General features: G+C 42.8%; 1 protein-coding gene across 4 annotated transcripts in view; it reads left to right on the top strand.

Moving 5' to 3' along the window:
• GRIP2 (glutamate receptor interacting protein 2) overlaps positions 1-24,187 on the top strand; it is a 256,543-nt gene that overhangs the window by 170,002 nt on the left and 62,354 nt on the right. Inside the window, exon 1 of one of the 4 annotated variants that reach the window (XM_021531545.3) lies at positions 4,795-5,611. The exons of 2 other annotated variants lie outside the window; for them this stretch is intronic. In XM_021531545.3, coding sequence (XP_021387220.1) covers positions 5,572-5,611 — 40 coding nt within the window. In that variant the 5' untranslated portion in view covers positions 4,795-5,571. Of the gene's footprint in view, positions 1-4,794; positions 5,612-8,913; positions 8,928-24,187 lie in introns of those variants that run through there. One more of the 4 variants, XM_077786131.1, reaches the window with a different exon arrangement.

Here is a 24,187-nt window from a genome sequence, read left to right as displayed (position 1 = left end):
CCTGTACTTTGATTGTGTTGGAGCTTGTTTTACCTAAATTGCTCACCCATAGTGTGGAAAGAAGGTGGATGCAGGCCAGCTGCTAAAAGACCCATCACTACTTTCATTCTTGGTGACATGAATAAAATATAAAGAAGAAACAGCATTTTTGCTGAAGGAGAGATCATGAACAGGCCCTTTCAGGGCAGCCACTGGTGCAGGTATTGAAGTGCCAAGTGCAGCTGTCACACACTCACTGTGGATTGGAGTGGTTTAATGACCTTAAAACTGGAAATCAGTCCCATCACTGAAAAGTTTAGATGCTTACTTGCCCTCCATTTTTTTTCCTGTCAACAAATTGCTCCTATTCCAGTGCACGGGTCACTAAAAGCTGGGAAGCAGGCATTTTGTTTCCTCTAGTGGCATGGTGCTACCCTTGCTTTCTGTGTCTGCGTGGTTCCTCCAATCACACACATGCTTGAGGATTTTACCAGTGTCACAAGGCTATGGGGTACCAGCCAGATATATTTCTATGAAAGATTTGAGGGGGGTAAAAAGTAAAACCAATTAGGAGACTCTCCAAAGGAAGGGGGATGTATTTTGCCTAGAAAAAGTACTTGTTCTGTACATAAAGCCACAGAAGTAGAGATAAATGGGAGAAATATGCTCTGTCTACCTGAAAGTGTTGAACCTCCTTTCAGAAACTGTGCATGCAACTTCCAGAGCTCTGCTCCTTTTGGACTAGGTCATAAACTCCAGACTTGCCCTGGCATGGCTGGTGGTGGTTGTTGTTGTTGTTAACCTCCTGCTGTATTTCTTATTACTGTGTCTTGTCAAGCTCATCTCCATTTGGCTTAAAAAAAATCATTGTAAAGTCAAGATTCACTTTTGTTGGGATGACCTTTGCTAACAAGGTCCCTGAACGAGCTCTTTTATATCATTAGAGCTGGCTGGGGAATAAAGGACCTTGTACTTTCCTGCAGCCTATTTATCTTCCACTGTTTCTCTTATCAGCACTGGGGTCTCCAACCCCAGTGTGTCCTACTCTGATTACCCAGAAAAATGTGCAAGAACCATTTTGTTGTGCTCTGATGGTGGAGGGAATGGATGGGGGTCTTGGAGGTACCTTTGCTGTGTAAAGGAAGTACTTTGTGTCAGTGCTCTGCGTGTGTGCATGTGGCATGGGTTCTAATTGCTTACTGGATGGGTCAATTTATCTTTCAGTGTTCACTACCTGTAATAAATCAGTGTTTAGGACTGGCTGGTGGAATTTGCACTTGAAGAAAAGAACAATCAAGGACTTCCTCTGGCTCCATTATTAAGCTGTTTAAATACACTTAAAGATTTTTTCTTTTCAAGTCCCTTCTCCATTTGCCATAAAAATATATTGATGAAACAGTGCATTGTATTTTGGGATTGTATGTAAAAATCAGGGCATCTGCTTAGACCAGACATGAGGCCTAAGGCTGATATGCAGTTGTCTGGGGTTTCTAAGTAAGTACAACTATGTAAAATTGGAGCAGATGAAATGGAGCAAATGTGCAGCCAGTGGGTAGCTGGGTATTCAGCTGTGAAGTCTCTTCCACCAAGAGAGTGATGGGTCTTCCTTTTGTCCCTCCTCCTCCCTGTATGTTGCAACCAAAAATCAATCAAAGAAGGCTCTCCAAACTTCTTGATTTTGTGCAGAAATGCTTAGAACTCTCAGTAAATACTGTCTTTCCCAGTAAGACAACTGGAAGCACTGGGTCTGCTGTGCCAGAAACAAGCCTTGAGAGGGTGGATGAGCAGGAAGATGAGTCCCCAGTCCCAGGGGGACCCTGATGTGTAGGCATGTATTATTAAATGGAAGAAGTAGGATGAGAAGAAGGAGATGGTAACGGAAAAATCTTAATTCAACATCTGAACTAAAAAAAAGGTAGAAAGCATCTGTGTCAGTCTCTTCTGAACCTTCCCTAACCCAAAGCAATTTCTGTTGCTATTAATATCATTTTATATGCGGTTGGAACATCAGTGTTTCTCTGCACTCTCTAAGTGCATGTGGTTGGGGGTTTTTCCTCATCATTGTCTTGTGGCTCACTGTTCATTATGTTCATTCAGCTGTCTTCAGAGAGTCTCCTGAGACTTCCTAATGTGGAGTGATGTAAGATTCTCTCCATGTTCTCCAGAGCTCAGACCATGTTCAGTGCTAAATGGTTCATATCAGGATCTTGTGTGTGTGTTCCACAGTCCTGTGACTTCTGACAAGGATCCTTTTGGATGTGGTTAAATAAAAATGGTTACAAATACCTATCAAACACTGGACTAAATAATGAATATTTTGAGTAGCTTGTGATCTTCCCTCTGCTGTCCTCCCTGTCTTGTTTGGATGAAAGTGTATTCAGTAAATGTTGTCCCAACCAATTTAGGGCATGTAAGGTTTGCAGCATCACTCCCAATGAGGTTCTGGGAGGATTTGTAAGGCAGTTCTGGAGAAATATGTATGAGGTTCACAAGCAGGACAGGATGTGGTGGGTACAAGAAATGCTAAAGCAAGTACTAGTACATGTCTGTGCATGTAAGGGTAGATGCTCCTTACTTACAAGTGAACTGTACTCCTGGAGTGGTAATAGGAGATCAGAATATGCCAAAAAACCAGAACTGAGATTGTTTTTTTTCTTTTTTTTTTTTCCTGTGAAAAAACTTTTTAAACATCCTACCTCCACAAGATTAACTTATTTTAAAAACCATACATTTGTAGATGAAGCTTGTATGTAGTTGATATGCCAGAGCATTTTTGGAAAGCTACTAATTCTGAGCACACAAACTTAAAGTTTATATCAAGAAGGTACAGGACAATGCACAGACTGTTCCTGAAACATCAAATCTCTACATACTGTTCCTTGAGTTTGTCACCATAGCTTAGGTTGATGCTCTTTTATGACACCTACACATTTTTATGCCATACCATATGTCTTTGGTCTGTCTTGTTTTGTTGGGGTGTGTGGTGCATCCTTACCCTTCCCCATTAGAAACTCAAGCTTTTCACTTTAACTGGTTTTAATGTAGTGCCACCTGAAACATGAAGAAAGTTTTGTGTTTGTGGATTTTGGCCAGAAACCGTAGAGTAAACATCTTTGTCCTCTCCAGGCTCCTGGTTCTCTGGTGTCTTGCCAAGAAGCTCAACGAATGCCACCAGCAATTCTGGGCTTGAAATGCCCAAATGCCTCTTCCACCAACATCAGAGGAATGGGGCAGCTCCAGCCAGTTCTCATCCACAGAAACAAGCAGCTTCAACTGTGTATTAGAGTGTGTGTTCTCACACACTTTTTTTGTGCAGCAGATAATGTGGGAAGAATTTTATGGTGGTGTAAACACAATTATTTAAAATTTTTCTTTAAAACACCATTTTGGAGACATCCATTTCATGGCATCCCAAGCAATGGGCTATTCTCAAATTAGCAGCTTCTTGTATTTGTGGTGCAACTGGTAATGTTTTTTCCTTTAAGATGAAATTTCTTTGCAGCAAAAGCATTAATAGCTGTGTGAAAAGATTTCTAATTATAAATTTTGCCTCAATTACTAATTAAGTCTATTGTCAGCTGAACAACTTCTTTTAAACAAATTATGGACCAAAATATCTCTTTTGTAAGTAGTTTTTTATTACTTAGTGATTTTATTGCTTTTGTATAAGTTGTCCTCTCATGAAATAGCTGAATTTGAACCACAGTAGAAATGCAGCTGCATTTCAATCTGAACAAGAGCTCTGGCATTAGGCTGAAACCCAGTTATCTTCCTCCACACAGAGTTAGGACCCCCAGGTCTCTAAGTATTTTCTGCTTGTGCATTCAGATGTGTTTAGTTCCTCTTGATTTATCCAGATTTCTTTCCTAAGGAAACTAGGCTTAACCTTGCTGCCTTTCCAGAGCTTCCTTCTAAATTTGTGGCCTTTTGACCACTTTCAGACAAATCTACTAGCAGTCTCAACCATACCTGGACCCTCATACAAAAATGTAGATGCCTTCTGTGCCTTAGTCCATGCTCATCTTGATCTCTCTTCACTGCTTGTGGGTATAATCTTGCTGTTATAGATGCAGTAGTTCTCAAGAGAATAAGGTGACTATGAAGAATGCTGCCATGAGCTGTTTAGCACAGTTTGCATCTCACAGTTTGTCTGAGAAGGGGACTTGCACGGTGCTGGAGGCAGGATCTGACCCTGTGCACACCCTTAGAATCTCATGGGCAGGGCATTGGCATACTCTGCATGCTCTGGATCTTCAACACAAATCAGACAAATTTTCCATTTTAATAGTAAAGGAAGGAGACACTGGTTTCCTGCAACCATTTCTTCCTAGGCCAGTGCCCTTTCCCTACCCACAGTGCAGGGCCAGGGAAGCCATGCAGCATCTTGTCCTGGAGAGCCAAACTCCTGGTGACCAGCTGGGTCCCAGCACTGCCCTCAAAGCCTCGTCTGGCCAAGATCTCGACACAGGACTTGAATGCCTTTTGCCGGTGCTGATTCCTCCGCCTTTCCTCAGAAAGGGTTAAACAGAGTTTTCAGCAAACGCTGTAGGGAGGACACAAGGCTGCAGCCTCATATTCCCTTACGAGCACCGTGTGTATGTGTTTGGGAGGCACTGTAATGCTTTGACAGCAGCTTGACATTGCCTTGAAAGGTGCTGGAGGCTCTGCAAGCACTTGCCAAGAGGGGGTGGGGGAGAGGAAAGTGTGTCAGGCAACACTGCAGTCGCAGCCTCTTCTTGTGCTCAGCCCCGCTGCTGCAACTGCAATTGCAACTGCAATTGCAACTGCAATTGCAACTGCAATTGCAACTGCAATTGCAACTGCAATTGCAACTGCAATTGCAACTGCAATTGCAACTGCAATTGCAACTCGGGGCTGCTGCGCGGCTCCGCTGCCGGCCAAGTTCTGGCGCTGAGCGCGGCGCGGGGGCAGCGCTGCCTCCGCCGCAGCACCTCCTGCCCGCCCTCCTCCCGTCTGTGCCTTTTTTATTCCCCCACCCCGCTCCTGAAATGCCCGTGAGAGCCAGCGAGGGGCTCGGGCAGGAAGGGGCCAGCGCATCTCCGCGGGATGGTGCCCTCTCTCCGCCGGCGGGGCGCGGGGTGGAATTCCGCCGGGAATGAAGTGCTCGCTCGACATTTGCTGCATCTGCCGGAGCGTCAGGGTTCAGTGGCTGCCTCCCCTTCAACCAGCTGTTCCGGTTAATCACCGCGCTTCCAACTTTTGCTTGGCAATGCCTGATGGACAGTGGGGCCGAGAGAACTAGCACCGGATTTTTAGGACCTCATTAAAAAACCCCCATACCCTTCATTTTCCTATTTCCACACAGGACTGGCGAGCCGCACGTTAAACAACCGTGTAAAGATATTTCTTCCTAGAGGATTGCCACATCTCTGAGTCCTCGCAAACTGGAGAGCCCCGGACGATTGGTGCTCGATCTCGCTGCCGGGCAGTGCGGGAGCCGCGTGTGCGCTGCAGCCGCGCTCGGCGCCGGGAGCAGCCCGGGCTGCCCGGGAGCGGATTCCAGCGCAGGCAGGGAGAGAAAACGGAGCGGCTCTTACAGTTAGTTGAATGATTTGATAGATAACAGCAGACATGCTTTGTGGACTGAAAAAGGATTTGCAGTCAGACTTTGGTGAGTGAGCCATGTCTGTATTTTTTTTTTTTTTTTTTTGCCCTTGTCCAGTAGTTTACTTTTGTTTAATCTGATTTTCTTTAAGCATCTTTAATATCATGGGCAGTTTCATGTGCTACTTTCAAAGTGGTTTTACAAATCCAAACCATTGCATGCAAACTTAATTGCTTTGATTTGTGAAATATGTCTCTGCTTCTCTGTAAGGAATTTCTCCCTGTGACCACTGGAGTACCCTTCAGGCTGCCTTTTCCACCTGGAAGATTGGCAGTCACAGGGATTGTTCTTATGGCACCTAAGATATTGTGGAGCCTTTACAGCTGTTTTGGCTGTTTAAAAAATAAAAGCTAAATGCAGTTCCTTATTTTCCAAGCTCAGTGTGTGAATGGTCTGGGCATTTCAGCAATAGTGATTAGGGGGCTGGGAAGAAAGAGGGGAGAAGGGACTCTGCTGAATGTATTGGCATCACTGCCATTGACCCCCCTCCTATATAATCCACTATTACCTTGTCTAATAAATATTTCAGCTCCTGCTAGAAATCTGCCATTTCAATGAGCTGCTACCCCTTGCTTTAGATATGAGTTCACTATTACTGTGGAGTATGAAAAAAATCTATTCCATTTCTACAAGAGACTTGGAAGATGAGTGTAGAAGGGCACCTTTATAAAGGGCAGTCACCAAATTCTGGCCCCAGTCTTTTCAGGAAGGACAGGCTCATATTTCTAACTGAGTGCAATATTCAGGTACTTTGTTGCATGCTGTAGCTCTGCTTGTTGCAGCTGAATGTGCTGCATGGAGCTTGTCTTCCGCTCTGATGCAAGCATTTCCCTTCTGAAAGCAAAGACATTGGGGTTGGAAGTACAGAGGTAATTTATGGTTTCTGAATAATTTTGCACTGCCTGAAGTGATGTACAAAGTGAGACTTTGTCCTCTCTGTAGCATTAAGAAGCCCTAAAGCATGAACCCAACTTTAGAAAATTGTTTTCCCTCCCTCAGTCTGAGGGTAAGATGAACCAGGTGGAAAGCATCCTAGCCTGGCTGTGTTGCCTAATCCCATGGATAGTGACTGGAGGCAATGTTCACCTACTGTACCAGCACAGCAAGAAGCATTTTGGGGGCTTAATTTGAAGCTGCCAGAGACACGTTGATGAGTCCTGATAGGCTGAGGGCATCTGGGCGTGTGACTTGGCAGGAATGCACTTGTTCCATGGAAAGATCAAAAGACAACTTGGCAGAATATCACACTGCTCTTGGGGTTGAGCCAGGAGCTGGGCTGTGGTTTGGAGGTGGCTGACACTGAGTGTGCTGGAGGGATTTCCTTGATGCCACCAGCCACAGAGAGGGTAATTTGTGAAACTTCCAACATCACACCAGAGACATCTGGTGCTTCAAGATGGCTGTGTTGTTGCAAATGGTGATGTTGTCTGGATGCTGGGTAATCAAATGAGAAATTTTTCTGATGTCAGCCCCAAACATTTCTCAAGAATCTTGGGCCAATGTTATGTCATGTACAAGGGAATTGTGCAGTCACTGGGTGGGTAAGGAAGCCTTTTTACCCTGGTGTCAGACCCTCACAGCTTATGCTTGTGGTGCTCCTGAGGACTGAGATCATGGCTTTCTTGGGAATGCTTTCTGGAAATCTAGAATGGAAGCAATGAAGGGAATAGCAATCTTACCACTCATTTTAGCATTTTAAGTGGAATAGGCAAAACCAAATGAATTGTTTCAAAGAAGCACCCAGACATTTCAGAAGTGCTTTTTGGGCCCACCACCAATAGGGTATTGGTGATTTCTTTTCTTTCTGTCAGTTGCTTTCAGACATTTTTTGTTGGGACATTTTAATAATAGAGAGATTTTGTGTGTCCTTCAGAATGGAAGGGTCAGAAAATGCAAAGTAGCAGTGATGTTTATTTTCTATTTAGAGTGAGTAGTTCTGCTGATAGGAAGGTGAATGTATTTCCACAAGAGCCTTTGTAATCCCGCTGTTGGAGGACTTCCCTGAAATTCTTTATGGCCTTTCTGTAGTCCAGGAACATCCTCTATGCTATGCTCTAACAAACTTCACATTCAGATAGTCCTTACTGCAGGATCATTGCAGGAATGGGCAGAGCAACAGAACTCACTGAATCTCCTTTGTGCTGCTCCAAGTGACCCACTGAAGATCCCATCCCAAACCAGCTCATGTCAAATATTAATTGAGGACAGCACAGACACTTTAGAAGACTATTTGTCTTTCAGATGTAACCACTTGGCTGACTTAATTATTTTTTATTTTTTAAAAATACAATTTTTATAGAAGGCAAAGGAAGAATAAAGATAGTAGATGAGTGAGGATGTTCTTTTCTGTTTGGGTTTGCTGTTTGGTTTTAGGTGTGGTCTTTTTTGTTGCCTTTAGAAGCCATGCTTTTAGCATGAGATGGACTCTCTGCAGACCAAGGACAGAATTTCCTGTCCTTTTTCCAGACTGGCAAACTGCACCCTTTATTGCAGGGTGGAAATGGCCAGAAAAAGAGACCTGTTAATAGATCTCTGCCCCTTCCTGCTCTCGGTTTTCAAGGGATCAGCTCCCCTGTTCTCTGCTTGCCAAATAAGCAGTGGAAAGAATAGAAAAAAACATGCCTGAAAGGGATAGAAAACTAATGTGAGGAGCTAGAATAAGACAGGAGGAAATCTTCATAGATAAATCTCCTAGGAAGAAAGATTTTATCTTTCTTATTGAAGAATTCATCACAATAGTGCTATTTAATATAAGTCCTGCTCATCAGGCTGCTTACGTCACTTGTCAGCTTTGCCTCAGTTGCAGCCAAATGAAAGATTAAGAGAAAAACAAACTGGGGTATGTGTATCAAGACAAACATCTCTGGGTCTGAATCACAGATCTTAATTTCCTCGAGCCAAAACTGGGCAGAGAAAGTTTGTGCTGTTCCTCTACCTTGAGATAGTATTGGCCATACCTGTAATAGCATCCATCCACATTGCATTTGACTATATCCTATCTGGGAACACCTCATCAACTCAAATTAATTCAGTATTCTAAAATTTTAAGGAAAAACTTTGCTTATTTGTAATTTCAGTGCCTTTGCATTACATCCTAACACAGATGACAGATTACTTCTTTCCCTCTAGTGCATCACGTTCAAATATCTGAAGAGAGAAATAATACATTTTTTCCTCCTCTCTCTCTTCTTTTTAGCATAGGCAACTCATCTCTCCCCCCAGCCTCAGAAGTTGTGGTCTTGCAGATGTCTGACCAACCTGCACTGGTTCAACCTGAATGAACTTCAGCTGGGCCAAATAGTTGTTGAGCTGTGGTAACCAGGTCTGGGAACTGCATTCAAGCCAAGGCTTTTATCAGTGCTGAGTAAAATTAAATGATGATTTCACAGATTTTGTAGACTATACCCACTTTGCTTGTAGCAGGGTGTTAGCTCATCCTGCATATGACATTGCACTCTGGATTTACATTTGGTTTGCAGCCCACAGTATCTGAAGAGTCCTTGCTGTCACTTCTATAGTTTTTCCCCATCCTTCATTCATTAGATTGTTCCTGCCTGGGTCTGGTAGCTTGCATGCCCCTCTACCAAATTGTACCTTGGTCTTTTCATGTATGAGTCATTCTGGGTTCAATATCTATGTCCCAGCCTGCTCCCAGTCCCTCATGCCTTGTTGCTGTCAGTAGTCTCAATAAGCTCTCTGCAACATCCAGGTCATTTAGTGAAAACTTGGAGCCATACTAGGCTGGGGATTGTCCCCACAGAACTTCCTTTAATACATCTTTCTCTCCTGATTATGAACAACCGATGAATTTTCTCAGTGTGTGGTTTTCTAATCAGTTTTGCATACACTTCATAATCATCTGTATCCTGCTTCCCAAACACACTTACAAAAATAGCATGTGAAACAGTGTCAGAAGCATTTCTAAAATTGAGATATAGCAACTTGCATTTTCTGTCTATGCAGAAATGTTACTCTCATATGGAAAGCAATTGAGTGGGCATGACTTATTTGTGGTAGATCCAGGTTTGCAGTTAGTCTTCCTCATTTGGTGTTAACAGCTCACACACAGGCAGCTTCAGGAACTGAAAGACAGGGTGATGGATTTGTCATTCTCTCGCCCCCACTCTGGTAGCATGTTGTTTTGGTTTGGTTTTTTTAAACTGAACATTACATTTTATTCTTCAGCCTTGTGATGTCTTACCCCCTCCTTAGGTTCTTATGGACACCTCCTGATGGCTTTGGGACTTTGGTGACCAGGTCTCTTAAGTTTTGTTGACTAAACTTTTAAGTATAAATGAGCTGATCTGTGCTGTCAAAACAAATTCTTGCTCTTTTCTAGAGATGACCCATTTCACTGAAATTGCTCTTTTATAGAAGAAAACAGATGGAAGTAATATCCTACAGCTTTTCATGGCCTATAGAAACAATTTTTTAAATTCAGTTTTTCTCCTCCAGTATGGGGGTTACTGAGTTTTTCTCTCAAATGCTTGTGGTCAGGCACATCTTATTACTACAGATTTGTTAAGAGAAAGATGGTTTTCATGCAAAATCCAGGGAAATTTGACACAAATGTTGGTCCACACTGTCAGTTGAACAACTGCTAGAGAGATTTTCTCTCCAGTGTTAAATGTTGGAGTCCAGTTTCCAGCTGAGGCATTAACTTCCCTGCCACCATGCTTAAGAAAATTTCAGTGCCACCAGAAGAGGTTCACTTTGACTTAGAGTGATCCATAGAAAGGGACTGAGTTTCATGTGGTATGTTAAGTCTTGCATTTTGCTTTATGTCAAGGATCATTGTTCTTTATAATGTTTGTTTTATTTTTTTAATCCATGTAAGCCAATGGTAACTGCACTGCCAAGGTGTTTGCATGTGTTAGGACATGTAGGATTCAATTTCTTTTGAAAATGGACTGCTAAAATTGATTGTGTGCAGATGCCAATGTTTACTGCTTGTGATATCCACCTAATTCAAGGATGGAAATAATGGGATTTTATCCAGAAGGTTAGAAAAAAGGTATTGGGCAATCTGGAGGAAAGGGCATCTCTTCTTTTGTGTGTAGGCATGTGTAGGTGTTGCAAATAAAAGAAACAATTAAACCTAGCAAGTAATAATAATCAGAAAGATGTGCTAATGCAGAGCTGGATAGGAAAAAGTAGAGCAAAAAAATATTTAGCAATATTCATCAATTGACAATGAAATGCTATCAGGCATAAGAACATTTAAGGCTCTTTTCAGCTGTCGGTTCAGCTACTGCATAAATTTTAGCATGTGAGTAATCCCATCAGGGTAGGCATGGTCTTAAGCCTTGATAGGATGGGGCCCCCAGGTCATTGTATGCCTGTCTATTCAAGGTGGCAGAATTTGGTTTCAAGACAAACGTGCTTGTGTGGGTGTTAGGAAATTCTGGGTCTGTGACAGTCTGACTGCTAGTCTGCTTCTGATTTTTTTTCTTATAATATTATTATTATTATTCTGTTCATAACAAAAAATGACTGAGCTTGATGTTCTTAGCCACCAAGTTTATTAATCTGTGGATTTACAAATCAGTCTAGTAACTTGAGATGTGCAAAATCACACAGGATGAAGAATTTCTCTCCCTCCATTATTAACAATTGCCACCCCTGATTTTTTTATTTCAATGGAAGTATTTTTTTTTCCTTTGACCATGGGTTTTTGTTCAAGGATCTGATAATTACATGCTTGGAGATGATGGCTTTTCAAAAGCATCTTTCCCAGCAATTTTCAACTGGAGATGTGGATAAAAATATCTCCCCATTTTTTTTATCAGAAATGTTTTCAGTAATGTGCAATTATGAGCTCTGCCTTCATTCAATTCATCCTGGAAGAATTTGCTTCACAGGGAAATTCGTTTTCTAGCTGCTGTATATGCCAGCATAGTTGGCAGCTGCAGGTTTTGTGGGGAGGAGGGAAAAGAAAGGCCCAGAAATTAAAATTGCTGTGAAGTAAATTGATCTCAACACCTGGAAACCATGAAAAGATGGAGTTTCATACTTTTTTGTTAAATCATTGTTAAACTGCTTTGCATATCAGTCCCAAAATGGCCCTGTAAATTATTTAGTGTAGCTGAGAGATGAAGAGATGATCCACTTCATCACTGCTCACACCTGATCTGTTTCTTACTGTGCAGGTTCATGTTAGCAAGGTGGAAGGTATTATGGTTTTCTTCCCAGCAGTACTCCAGCCTTAATATATAATAAACACTTGTGTGGTTTATCATAATGAAGCTGTGAGGTAAGACCTGGCTCAGGTCTGGGGAGAACACTGTTGCTGAGAAGGACTGGAGAGCAGTTTCAAAAGCATAAACATGCTTTTGTCCTGGGAGGCAAGAACTTGTGCTGGAAAGAGTATGATCTGGCTCCCTGCTGCCAGGTGTGTGGGTGAAGAAATGATTTGTTTCATTCTTCTGCATCATTGCATTTTCCTTGTTCCTAAAGGAGGCTTTAGGTCCTGATCTGGTGTGTGCTTCTGTTTTGGAGGTCATGTGCCGAGTTGTTTGCAGAGATTGAGTAAACTAACTTGTTTGAGACTCCAAATAATTATTCCCTCCCAAGTAAGTTCTGTTCCTCCTCAGAGCCCTCTCAGTACATGGGGAGCCCAGAGGTCCAGCACCCTCAGCCCCTGCCCTGTGGGAGCTCTCACCTGAGGCTGAGGGGAGGGTGGGATGGCCCAGCTTCAGACATCTGCTTTTCCAGCCAAACAGCCGACTTCAGTCATGGATCTGCTCCTCGATCTTTGAGCAACCACATGCATGACCATACAATTGATGAGGGTCTGAGTCAGACCTCCAGCAGTCCTCGCTGTTGTGCCACCAGCTCACATAGTGGAGATGTTGCAGCAATAAATCTGCTTTTCCATAAGATTTCAGTGGAGATCCTCTCCTTTCCCCTTGTGACCATGATGGCTGATCCATACAGGGTCCTTACTACAGAGAATCATTCACCCTGAAATGTGAGGGAAGTGGCCTGCTCCCGCCCCAGTGATTTATAGAGGATAATTTCTTTATGGAATGTGGCTCCATTTGGGTAGGATTAAACTCTTGGCATAAGATGAAGGTATGTGTTTTGCTAAGGGATTTTTTTTTTCCAATAATGGAATGCATTTCCCATACAACCCACTGTATAAACAGATCCTGTTCCTTCCTGCCATGGGACGTTGTGCTCTGCTCCAATCTGCCTCCAATCTGCAGCCCAGCAGCCCCCAGGACCTGGGGGGGTCTGGGGGCACCATCTCTGCAGGTTCAGCCTCAGCTGATGCCTCTGCAGCAGTGAAGCCATGCAGGGGAATCAGGGGGATGTGAGTGTGAGGTAGGAATGGACTGCATGGGGTCCTGGGATAGAGCCACAGAGGTATGCCTGGAATCAGTGGGAAGATGCTCAAATATGTGCAGATCTGGATCAGACAGCCCAGGTGACTTGTAAACCTTGTACCTGTGGAGTTAAAATCAGATTGAAGTTAGAAGAACTCAGAGACAGAGGGTGCATCACTCATTGCTTCCTATTTTCCTCCAAACCCAGGTGTCTCTCTGGGGTCCATTGCTCCCTTGCCTGTCCTTGCTGTGCAGCATGTGGGATGTTCTCCCTGCCATTCCCTGCTCCTTGCTGCTGTAGCCAGGCCATGGGAGGTGACTGCTGCTGTTAGGGTGGTGGCAAATTCCACCCAGCTCCAGGCTGGCTGCAGAGACAGTCGAGAGATGGGTGCCATGAGTTGTGAGGCTGCGCAAGAGGCTTGAGACAACAGAGGAAATGGTGTTATCATTGTTATTATTATTATTAATTTCAAAAAAGAATCAAAGAAACTCCTCTTCCTCCTTGTATTTCAATTTATCCCCAATCTTACTCAAGCGAGCTTGGCAGAGGGGCCCCATCACTTAGAGGGGGGATAAGCATTCACTTTATAGGAACTGGAAAACAAAATGTTTGGAAACTGTGGTGGAGGCGGGTGAGCAGAGCTCCACTGGCTTTCCCTCCTTTGTAAAGGACCCTTTATAATTCAGCAGCTGACTCCAGCAGCGTCATGAGCTATAATAGGCAATTAGCTCCTAGCGGATTTATGTGACACTGTGTTTTATAAGCAAACAGTCATGTGTGTTTAGTCATTAAATGGACCTGCTGTATCTGACGTTCACAGAGACCATGTTTCCCTCTCCTCTCCCTGAGCACGCACTCAGCTCTCCTGCAGCAGTGTGGACGCACAGACATCCATACTTGTGTGAAACTGGTGGAAATGTATCATCAGCAGCTGCCTTTGGTTCTGGCATTCAGTGGCAAGAGGTAAACTTTTGGCAATATTTGCTTTTGGAGAATCCAGACTCCATCTGGAGGTTAGAGAGGTGGGAATGGGAGATAGCTGGTGCAGGGATGTCCCCCCACAATCCTGAGGACTCTTGCTGAGGTGAGGGGCTGGATGGGCACTTGCATGGCACCCCGCCGAGAACTGGAATTCCAGGTGGTTGCAGTGCTCCCCAGACTTGAAAAGCAGTTAAGTTTAGTATTCATAGCTAATTTTAGATACACCTGCGCATGCAGCTCTTCCACACATCCATTACACACTCTACAGAACCTGTTTTAATTTTTATTAGCACGAGTGCCTTGTTGAATCAAAATTAAGTGGGTATTTGGAAGCATAATGTGAAGCATTACATTTAATGGTCTGTGTTCCTGCCTGGAGAAAGGCTGTCACGTGCATCTTCTTCTCCCCAACACTCTGTGGTCTTTAGCTACACCTGAATTTTGCTGAGTTCTTTGCTGCTTCCTATCCTCTGTAAGAAGTAAAACTCCCAGCTGCAACCTTTCAGGTGCATGTTGCATCTTTCCAGATGTATGGCCTTATTCTGCTGCAAACCTGCCTGGCCTTGGGTAGTGGTGTGTGGGGAGAGGGCAGGTTTGGGGTGCTGGTGGAGCTGTGCTGCTGGAGCTGCTCAGCCCAGCCCCGGGAGAGCTCCTGTGCCTCTCCCCTTCTTATCCAGGTTCCCCTGTCTTGTTCAGAGGGGAGCAGGTGCCTGCCTGGGGCAATGCAAAACTGACTTTTCCCTCAGTCCTAGGCATGAGGCTGCCTGGTCAGAGGCATGAGTCCCTCTGGAGTGTGTGATGGTCGGGAGAGCTGGGACTCTCACCAAATTGCAAGTGCTGTTTTAACCAGTGTCCACATTTCCCAGCCTGAGGCTCCTTGTGGCCATGCCTTGCTCCTACTGATCCTTTGATTGTTGTGTTTTTGGGTTTCAAAAAATAGGGGAAATAAACCCACAGAACTATGGGGCATGAATTCTTCACAGAGCGGGATTTCCATATGAAAATCCCAAGGTTGTATTGGCTTACAGGTACTCACAAGAAACATCTTTGTGAACTTTTCAGAGGGTCACAGCTTGCAGCATTTTGTTCTGAATTTCACCAGGAGTTTCCATGTCTTTTGTGAATTCTTGTGCTGGCTGAATCTAAGACTGGGTTTTCCACCTGCTTTCTTTCACCTGTGTGATATAAAGCAACTGGAAACAGCACAGCAGTTTGCATTAAGACAGCCATAGAAAACAGCTGGAATACATTAATAACTGCTGGAGCAGGCTCTCATCCATCTTCTGTACTGAACAGATGTTTGTTTTCATCAAAGAGGTGCTGTGCTGATCTTTGACATCAGCCTGTTTGGAGGCTGGGAGGTTGGTAGTCTGAAGCCAAGTCAAGGCTTAATGGGAAGCAAGAAGTGGGCAAACACAGGAGCTGAGCTTGTTGGAAGCAAGATTTGATGGGCAATTCAGGGAAATTTTTAACAGCTGGTTTGAAGAGATCAGCTGCACCAGTTCCAACATCAAATAACTTGGAGCTTTGGAACTTTCATATTTTATCTTGTTGTCCTGCTAAATCTGATATTCCCTGACTCTTTGATTTCTCTCCTTCTCCCTTCTTCCTTTCATTTTAAATGAGGCTCTTGCTTACTCTTTCTTTAGTCATTTAGCTGTAAGCTTATTCCATCTCTCACACAGCTCCCGTGAATCCTCCTGACACAGTCTAGGATAAATCAGCCTGGGCTCATACATGGGCCATTGCATAAGAGATGGTTTGTGTGTCAGAGTCTAAAATCTACATATGTTTAGATCAGTCCTGAAGTAGGAACATCTGTATGTATTAATATATAATGGCTTTTACCACATGAATGAATAATCCAACTCCCACGATTTGGTATTTACTTTCTTTGAAACATTGCTACTTAGCTGAACACTGAGGGAGAATCACATTTATGGGAATTAAGTCTTAGTAAGGTTTAGCAGAGCTTCGTGGATAAGCTGGAAACAAGTGTAAATGGGGTGCCAGAAATCTTTCTTTTAAAATAGTTAATGCTGTCTGGAATTTCTTCCTTATTTTTTGACTCCCACTGGCTTTTAAGCACTTTGCATCAAAATGCAGTGCAAATCTGGGATAAAGCACCTGATCTGCCACCTACTGCATTAAATGTCTTCCTCTGTGATGTCACCTTCCTGCAGCACCAGCTGTCTTTGCAGTGCTAAAATAGGTTCCTAAACCTTGGAGGCTGCACTGTGAGCTGGAGGCTCCAGCTGGGGCATCACCCTATTGCTGACAAAGCTGGCTGTGAGATGCCTTCATGCACTGGCCCATGGGATGATGCAAAAGGCTGTTGGAGATAAGTTCTACCTGAATCTGTTTGCTCACTTCTCACCTTGATCCCTGGCCCATGCTTTTATTAAATGTTACTGTGCTGAAATGCATCTCTTCTGTTGCCTGATTTGCCAATTTGCCAGTGTTTTTTTTTTTTTTTTTTGGTGTTTTGTTTTGTTTTGTTTTGTTCTGCTGTTTTTGTTATGCTGTGGTTTGCAAGGGTTTTCTTATTGCTGTTGGCACTGAGATTGATGCATACCACACATGGACCTGTATCAATCTCAGCCACCTCTTGAACTGGCACGATAAATCTCCCAGATTTGATCCTTCATTTAATTTTCTGTGCCTTTCCTCTGAGTCAGAGCAGACTTGTAATTGGGAGCAGAGAGAGGGTGCTAACCTGGATATGTGGTAGGGTGACCTTCCTTGAAAAAGCTCTCCTGGACTCCCCTTGCCCACCCCTTGTTATATCTTGCTGGTACAAGTGTTGCTTATGTCAAACTCATGAGAGCAGCAGGGAAGCAAGATGTGATTTGCTTTTCCAGAAGCAGAAAAAAGGGGCTTTCCCCAACTCATCTAAGGATCTGTGTTTTCTAAAAGGTTTCCTTAAGCTTGGTTTACTTCTCCTCACTTGGTCTCTACATGGGCTGCTGCAAGTTTAGAGGTGCTAAAATTTTGCATGTGCTCTTTGGGGCACATAATTTACTTTTGTATCAAGGACTTTCTTTAAAGTAATATAGAAGTAAAACAGAAAAAGGCATTACAATCTAGCTAAGTCCCTCTTTGTAAAGGATCATGAGGCTGAATGTTGGCACAATGTCTTTTTGCCACCTCATCTTCCCTGTCTGGTGAACAATCCAGTGATTTTTCCTTTGCTTTGTCTACTACCTGTCACAAGAGATTTGCTCTTGACAATTTGCCTGCTGAACTGGGACAAGTTATCTGTCTGTAGCAAAGCCCAGTATTAAAAACTGTTGTCTCAAGCCCCTAATTATCCTTCTTCTATTTCAGAACTCATGCTCTGTTTTTTTCCTTCCTATCCAGGTATATATTGGGAAGTGGGTATTCCAGTTTTCCTCTGTTTGAAATTAAACATCTTTTCACCATAAAAAAGTAGCTCAGGGAACCCTGTCAGTCATTGCTTTTTGTTTCTGCTGCAGTAATATTGATGTATCCTTCTGCTTCATTTGAGGTGGGATCTTCAGCTTTGAGCTGGTCAAAACTGCAGAAAAGAATTATTATGGGCAAAAATTACCCTTTCATTGAACTGTGCTATTTCTTTCCAGCCAATTTAATCCCAAATGGCACCTTCACCTTTTTTGTTTTGGGCTTTTTTGTAAGACTAAGTTGTGACTGAGCCATTCAACATCTAGTCTCACTCCCTGCATAATACAGGTCAAAGAGCTTAGTTCCTGTGAGCCATCCTCTGAACTGCTAAGAGCTGCCAAATGCTGCTGAGAAAGTCGTCCATCCATCATGCCAAGACATTCAGTAACACAATGTCCAGGTGGTTAATTCTTTACATTCAGTGGAAAGAGACGACCATGCACACGTTCCAATATCTAGGATGCATCTATAGCTCTCCTCAAATTTTGGCTCTCAAGCTCTGCACCGAAGAATTCTGTGCTCTCCTGCCAGGCTCACACACCAGACCAGATTGGCTTCTCCCTTCTCTTCAGTACAGTCCTACCTTGTACTTAAATTCCTTTGCTCCCTGGAAAGTTAACAGCCTCTTGATTTAACAGTTCTTCTCTATGAACTTGGAGGATGAAAGACAACAAGTGCTGTTTTTATAGCAATCATAATAGGGATCAAAGGAGAGTTTGTAAAATGCAAAATAGGTGCAAGAATTTTCTATCACTATCACTGCAGCAAATTGATCTCCATTTCAGAAGATGGAAGTCCTGACTTCTCTCTGTTCTAGCACACCCAAGCTGTTGCTTTATGCTTCATGTTCCCACCCAGGCTGTGCAGGAGGGTGCCCAGCTCTTGGCACTGCCAATGGCCCTCGAGTCTTGTCTCCCTGTCTTCTCCCTGGACCTCTGTGAGTCCAACCCCGGCGTTAGGTAAGACAGTAAAAACCCTAACAAGACACCAAGATGAAATATGTTTTAATAGGGACATTGATAATGTTTTTTGCTTCAACTATTAATATATCAAAAAATAAAAGCCTTTGCCTGCTAGGGTGTAGCTTTTGACAAGCTGCCTTAGTTGGAAGGCAGCTTGGAGCCAAACCCTGTGCAGTGGAAACATTCATGATGGGTTTCATTAAAGCAAACCTTGTTTTCCTTTTTTGACTAACTCCAGGGTTTTTAAAGAACTAAGTAATAGTGGCCTCTAGACTTAGGTGGCACAAGTGATTTGAGTGCTGAAGTCTAGTAAACTGACAGTACTTAATTTCATTTAATTGAAAATGCACAATAGAGCTGTCTTTTATTATTTGATTTTACTCCACAGTCACTTAGCATGGCATTTGGAACTTGAAAGAAGGTAAGTCCTCAGGGTTTGGATTCAGCAGGCTGCATTTCTTATCCACTGCCATATTTAAGAAAGAGTTTGGAAGCTTACATAGAGTTAATAGGGAGAATTGATTCCCTTGCCAGCTAGGATTTACTGCTGCCTGCTGCTTAGATTAATAAATCCAGTTGTATCTAGTGAAGCATTCTTCCTTAGGAATGATGTTAGACTTTATTGGTAATTTCTCACCATATTACAATTGCTAACTTCGATAATTTCCACGAAAGATCAGTCTGAAAATGTATCTTATTCATCTTGAATTTTTACTCTTCAAAGTTAGTTTCTTCAGATAACACAATCAATATATCAGCAATATTTCATCTTTCTAGCTTAGTGTTGGACTCTCCTCAGTACACTCTATGCTGCTTAATAAGAGAAATTGTCAGATTGACTGGAAAATGTAACTTTAATAACATCATTTCACTAGAACCATTGAGAAATAATAATCTTATGGAGTTGGTTTTTGCACTATTCTTGTCTCTCGTGCACAAAATTGCTGTGAATGCTCTGAGTCGGTGTGTACAAATGATCTGCAAGGGGGTGAGGCACTGCAGAGCTTCCTCTGCCACTGGGTCATCCACAGATATAAACTGATGAAGCTGTCTGAAAATGCCTGGGAGGGTGAGAAGGATTGCAGGAAGGGAAGTCTCTCTCCATTTCTCTCTATTTTTTAATGCTAGAAATGCAAATCTTGCTGGGGACTGCATAAGCAAAGTTAAGGAGAGGGCTCAGTGAGTGAAGAGGGACCTTCTTGGTGTTGATGTTGTTAAAGGATTGTTAGGAAGAAGTGGATAAAAGTGAAGATTCTTGGCTTTTGTTTGGGAAAAGCTATTTGTGCTGAAGATCCAGCCTGTGAAATCCCTCAAGCAGCTCTTAATAAGCCTAATTTAATGCACAAAATCATATCCTCACCAGAATCAGGAAAGAGTCATCTCTGATACTTTTAAATGAAAGAAACAAAATCACAGGCTACTTCAGAAGAACAACATCAGCTCCTCTGTGAACAGAAGAGCAATGGAATGTTTCATTTCTAAGAGTCTGCATCCATTATCCCCTGGTCTCCTCTCTACCATGCAGAAGAAGATGAAGTTGGTCTAGATCTGGTTTGCACAACAGCTCTTTGCTTTTCTGAGAGCAATATCTTAAGTCTTCTCTACTCAAAACACATTTTTATTGAAAGTTACAAGATTATAAACCTCTTTCAGGCTGCACTCTCTCTTCCCTCCAGGTTGATGGATATTGGCCACTGTATTCCAGAGGTGCAGAGGACAGTAGATGAACAGCATGGGAATTTTATTTTCATACAAAACCAGGAGAGACAAAACAAGGAGCTGGTTTTAATAAAAAGTTTTTTTTTACTGTTATGAATATTTTTTCTTCCATCTCTCAGTACAGCTTGAGTGGAAATTAAGAACTATTTCCAGGTCCTCTATCACAGAGTCCCTCGGATGTGCTGATTAGATAAAGTGACTTTGTGTTGGCTTCCAAAGCAATAATGAGAACAAACACTGCATTGCAGCAAGGGCTCTGGTATAGAAAAGACATGGGTGTAATAGTAGATTGATTGTAGATTCTTAAATTGTGGGGTTTTTTTCTTTCTTCCTTTTTTAAATTTTTTTTTTTCTTTTTCTGGAATGTAATGTATTTAATGAAAATATGAGCACCAGATGTTGGCACTGCAAGCTGAGTCTAGCATTCATTCTTATCAGATGGGACTTGGATCAGACCTTGAGAGGTGTTTAATATCCTGTGGAAGTTGATGTGAGTTAAACCTTACCAAAGCCTGGCATTTCTGCAGAGCTGACTTAACTGGGTTTTGTGCACACAAAACTTGTTTACTAAATGCAGAAACTCCTCCCACATCTTCATGAGAAGCAGGAATCTTCCATCACTGTTACAGTCTTGTAGGGGGTAAGAAATATGCTCTTGTATCCCTTGGAAGCCAACCTGCTTGGTAAGAGAGACATGTTCTGGCTTATATCCTGGTCCCATAAAGGCCACTGCTGTGCAAATAATTATCTACAGCATTTCAGTTGAAAATGATTGCTTGAATAAAAATTGTTTCTTTAAAAGTAATTTTGGTTTCTTATTAAAAGAAAAAAAAAACCCAGAAGAACAAAGCACGGAGTTTCTGTTGAACAATAGGCTATTGTATGTCCCTAGAACTGATTTCTGTGAATACAGCAGCAGGTGTTATAAAATTGTACATGCCTGAGAAGAGTTGGTAGGTGAATGAATGGATACAGAAGAAAAGGAGAGATGTGGAGGGTGTGAGGAGATGAATTCCATGCTGTGTCTATTGAGGAGAAGAAATTAAGAAGTACAACTTCCTTTTGGAATACCCTCAAAGTCTGGACAAGTTATTCCTGGCTCAGAAGCCAGGAGCAGCAACTACACAAGTGCACAGAAGAGCCTTCTACAGCAGCCTCTGGTGCCACAAGGAGCTGCAGCTGATGGAGCACATTCCCAGGCCAGGGCTGGGAACACAGCAGCATTGCAGAAGGGCTGGCACAGGGACTGGCAGCAGGTTGATAACAATTCTCTTCCTCAGAATTATCTAGGAAAATGTGATAAAGCTCAGTTATTGTTTTGGAGGCAAGAGCCTTATTTCCAGCAAGGGTGGTTCTCGTACAGCATGACTGTTTTCCTGTGCTCTTCACTCAGAAATTTCTGAGGAGAGAAGTTAAGAGGAAGCTTCCCCAACTTCTCATTTGTTCTGAGTATGAGCTGGGACAGGATTTGTTGCCAGTAAAGGGATAAATAAGAGGCTTTTCTTCACAAAAGGCAACTGCAGTTTTTACCAGATTTGTTGATACATGTATTTATGAAATTAGGGAGGAGCTGCACTCTAAATAACTTGGTCTGTTCCAACTTGAGCTCAGTGGTTAAGGGAAATTTTTTTTTAATCTTCCTGGCACAAAGGAAGGGAAAAGCATTTCAAAACACTGCTTGACTTGGGATTAGTGCTGTGGGAGAATCACATGAAAGGTGCCCTACACTGAGGGAAGGGGTAGAGCTGTGGTGGATACTGGGGTTTTTCACTGGCATTCTTCAAGCCCATCCCATCTTCTGAAGAGTAAAAAGTGAGAAAACACTGGGCCCTTTCAGGGTTGGGTTGAGTATTTTTTTTTTCAGCAAGCTAAAATCAGTGTGTTGAAAATGAGATTGTAGTGCAGAATCCTAAAGCAAAAGTGAGTTTCTGTTTTCTTGTTTTAAGTACAGGAGCATGGACTATTTTGTCTAAGGATCTAGTGTATTTGTTGCTATATGCTTGGATTAGTTTTATGTAGGGCAGGATTATACTTTAGTTCAACTTTTCCATTCTTCATGAAAAGCAGTCTAGAGATCACTGGTAGATGCATTTCATCTGTTCTTGGGGTTCTAGTTATTTATTTTCTTTAAGTTTAGTGATACAGAGCCAAAGCGCTGTATTTGTAGAGATGGGAAAAGACCTGAGCAGCTGTACTGGTAATAGTGAACTCATGTACAGATTTTCCAAGGGCCTGAGGAGCTGTGGATTTAGATGGGCAGAAGAAAATTTAAGCCACCTGCTGAGGAAGGCTTGGGGAAGGTGGGATCCTTCATGCTTCTTGTCAGAAGCAAACATGTGAGGGCAGCTCTTGCTCTGCAGTGAACTTTGTAATTAAGTACATTCAGAAAATCATGCAGTCTGTAACAGTATTCAATGGGCTTTTTGTTTTCCAGTCATGGGCTCTCTGGTTCTGCCTGTCTCCCTTATTAAAGGCTAAGTGCTTTGAAGATGGGAGGCCACCACTGTGCAGAGCTGACAGTGGCACTGCTGTCCCCAGCCTGCTGTGGTGGTGCTGAAATAACCCAAACTGCTCTTGGGGAGTTGTGCTGGAGGGGCAGTTTGGTACAGCCTTGCAATCCAGCCCAAATCCATCACTGGAGCATGAGATGCCTCTGGCTGTGCTGCCAGGTGGAGTGCCAGCCTGGGGAGAGGGAAGGATTGTGTTACAGTCATCCTCTGATGATGGTCCAGCCCCTGGCCAGGCTGTGGTGCGGGCTGTGTCATGTGGGAGCTAAAAACCAATTTCTCTTTCAGAATGAGTGGCATGGGTATATCACTTTCCCCCTCTCCTCCTTCTGGTAATATATCAACTTTTTAAATGTGATGAGATGCCTAAAGATGCAACTAGATGATTATAGTCTGTTTTTGAAGTACATGTCTGCATCTTCAGGCACTCAGAGATCTTTAAAATCCCAGGCATTGGAGGTTTTGCTCCCAGAGCTGCAGTTTGAATCATCACTACTTGCCTGACCCATGTTCGTGTACCCTCTGCTGCTCTTTGCCTGACTACAGATAAATGCCTCCCTTGACTTACAGAATTAACTCTCCTCAAAATGGATCAAATTGCAATTAGTTTTAGTCATTTGAATTCCTGCTTCCAGCCCCATGCTTTTATTCTAGCAAAAAAATACTGGCTTGCCTTAGCGTGAACAGCTTTTTGTTCTTAATGCTGGTTTGGTATTCATTTCTCTAAACAAGGAATGCAATTACCCTGTAGCAAAATAACTGTCTCCAACTGTCTTTTTTCCATTAAACAAATGGGAGGTTTTACCTCTTGGTCTTCCCATAAGATTAATGCACTTTCTCTGCAGGAACTGTCTTAAAGTGATCCAGGAATCTGAACAACTTGCAGACAGCAGCCTAATTGTCATAGAATCTGATTTAGCCAATGCTTATTTTCATTAAGAAGTGATCTCTGCTAATAACAGAGACTAATGGCTCTTCTAAATGAACAAAAACCCCAAACTTCTATTTTTTCCTCCCACAGGCAGGGATAATGAACTCCTAAATCAGTGTTCTTTCCAAGGAAGCCTTTTCCCCCCCATTTTAACAGTTTGTCTTTGCAGCTAACTGATGTCAGGAGATCCTGGTGCCTGTGCTTGGAGGGGTAGTGGAGTCTGCGCTGACTGTCCTTTATTCTTACCCCCCAGCTAAAGCTTTTCATGTTCCTTCATCTGTCCAGTTTGTTTTTGAAGGAATGAGATGGGGATTCTCTCTTATTTATTGTCACTGTACATGATACACTGACGTGTATCACTTTTCTGCATTGCTTCTGCAGGGGAGGAGAGTTCAAAGATCTGTGGGAAGACATAGGGACACAGAAGTTATTCTCTCTCTGATGTTATGTAAATAGTAAGGCATGTAAATAGTAAAAACTATTGTCAAAGACTTACAGGATCTTTGTATGTTGCCACAGATTTCCATCAATATAGGGATCAATATATGTAAAGTGCTGCAATCTCAGTTTTATTGAGGGTCTTATGCACTTGGTGAGCTTTTCTGGAAGGTCTAGAGCCAGCATTGCTATCACTGCTTGAAAACCATCAATTACACAATCTTTTTGGGGAAGATTTCTGGCTATCTTGGTGTGAGAGAAAAAACTTGATAAATACAACTCTAATAGCTCC

This window comes from Lonchura striata, chromosome 12, assembly GCF_046129695.1.
Source record: "Lonchura striata isolate bLonStr1 chromosome 12, bLonStr1.mat, whole genome shotgun sequence".
NCBI lineage: Eukaryota > Metazoa > Chordata > Aves > Passeriformes > Estrildidae > Lonchura > Lonchura striata.
Note: the sequence above shows the minus strand (reverse complement) of the source record. Positions and strands in the feature narration are given on the sequence as shown.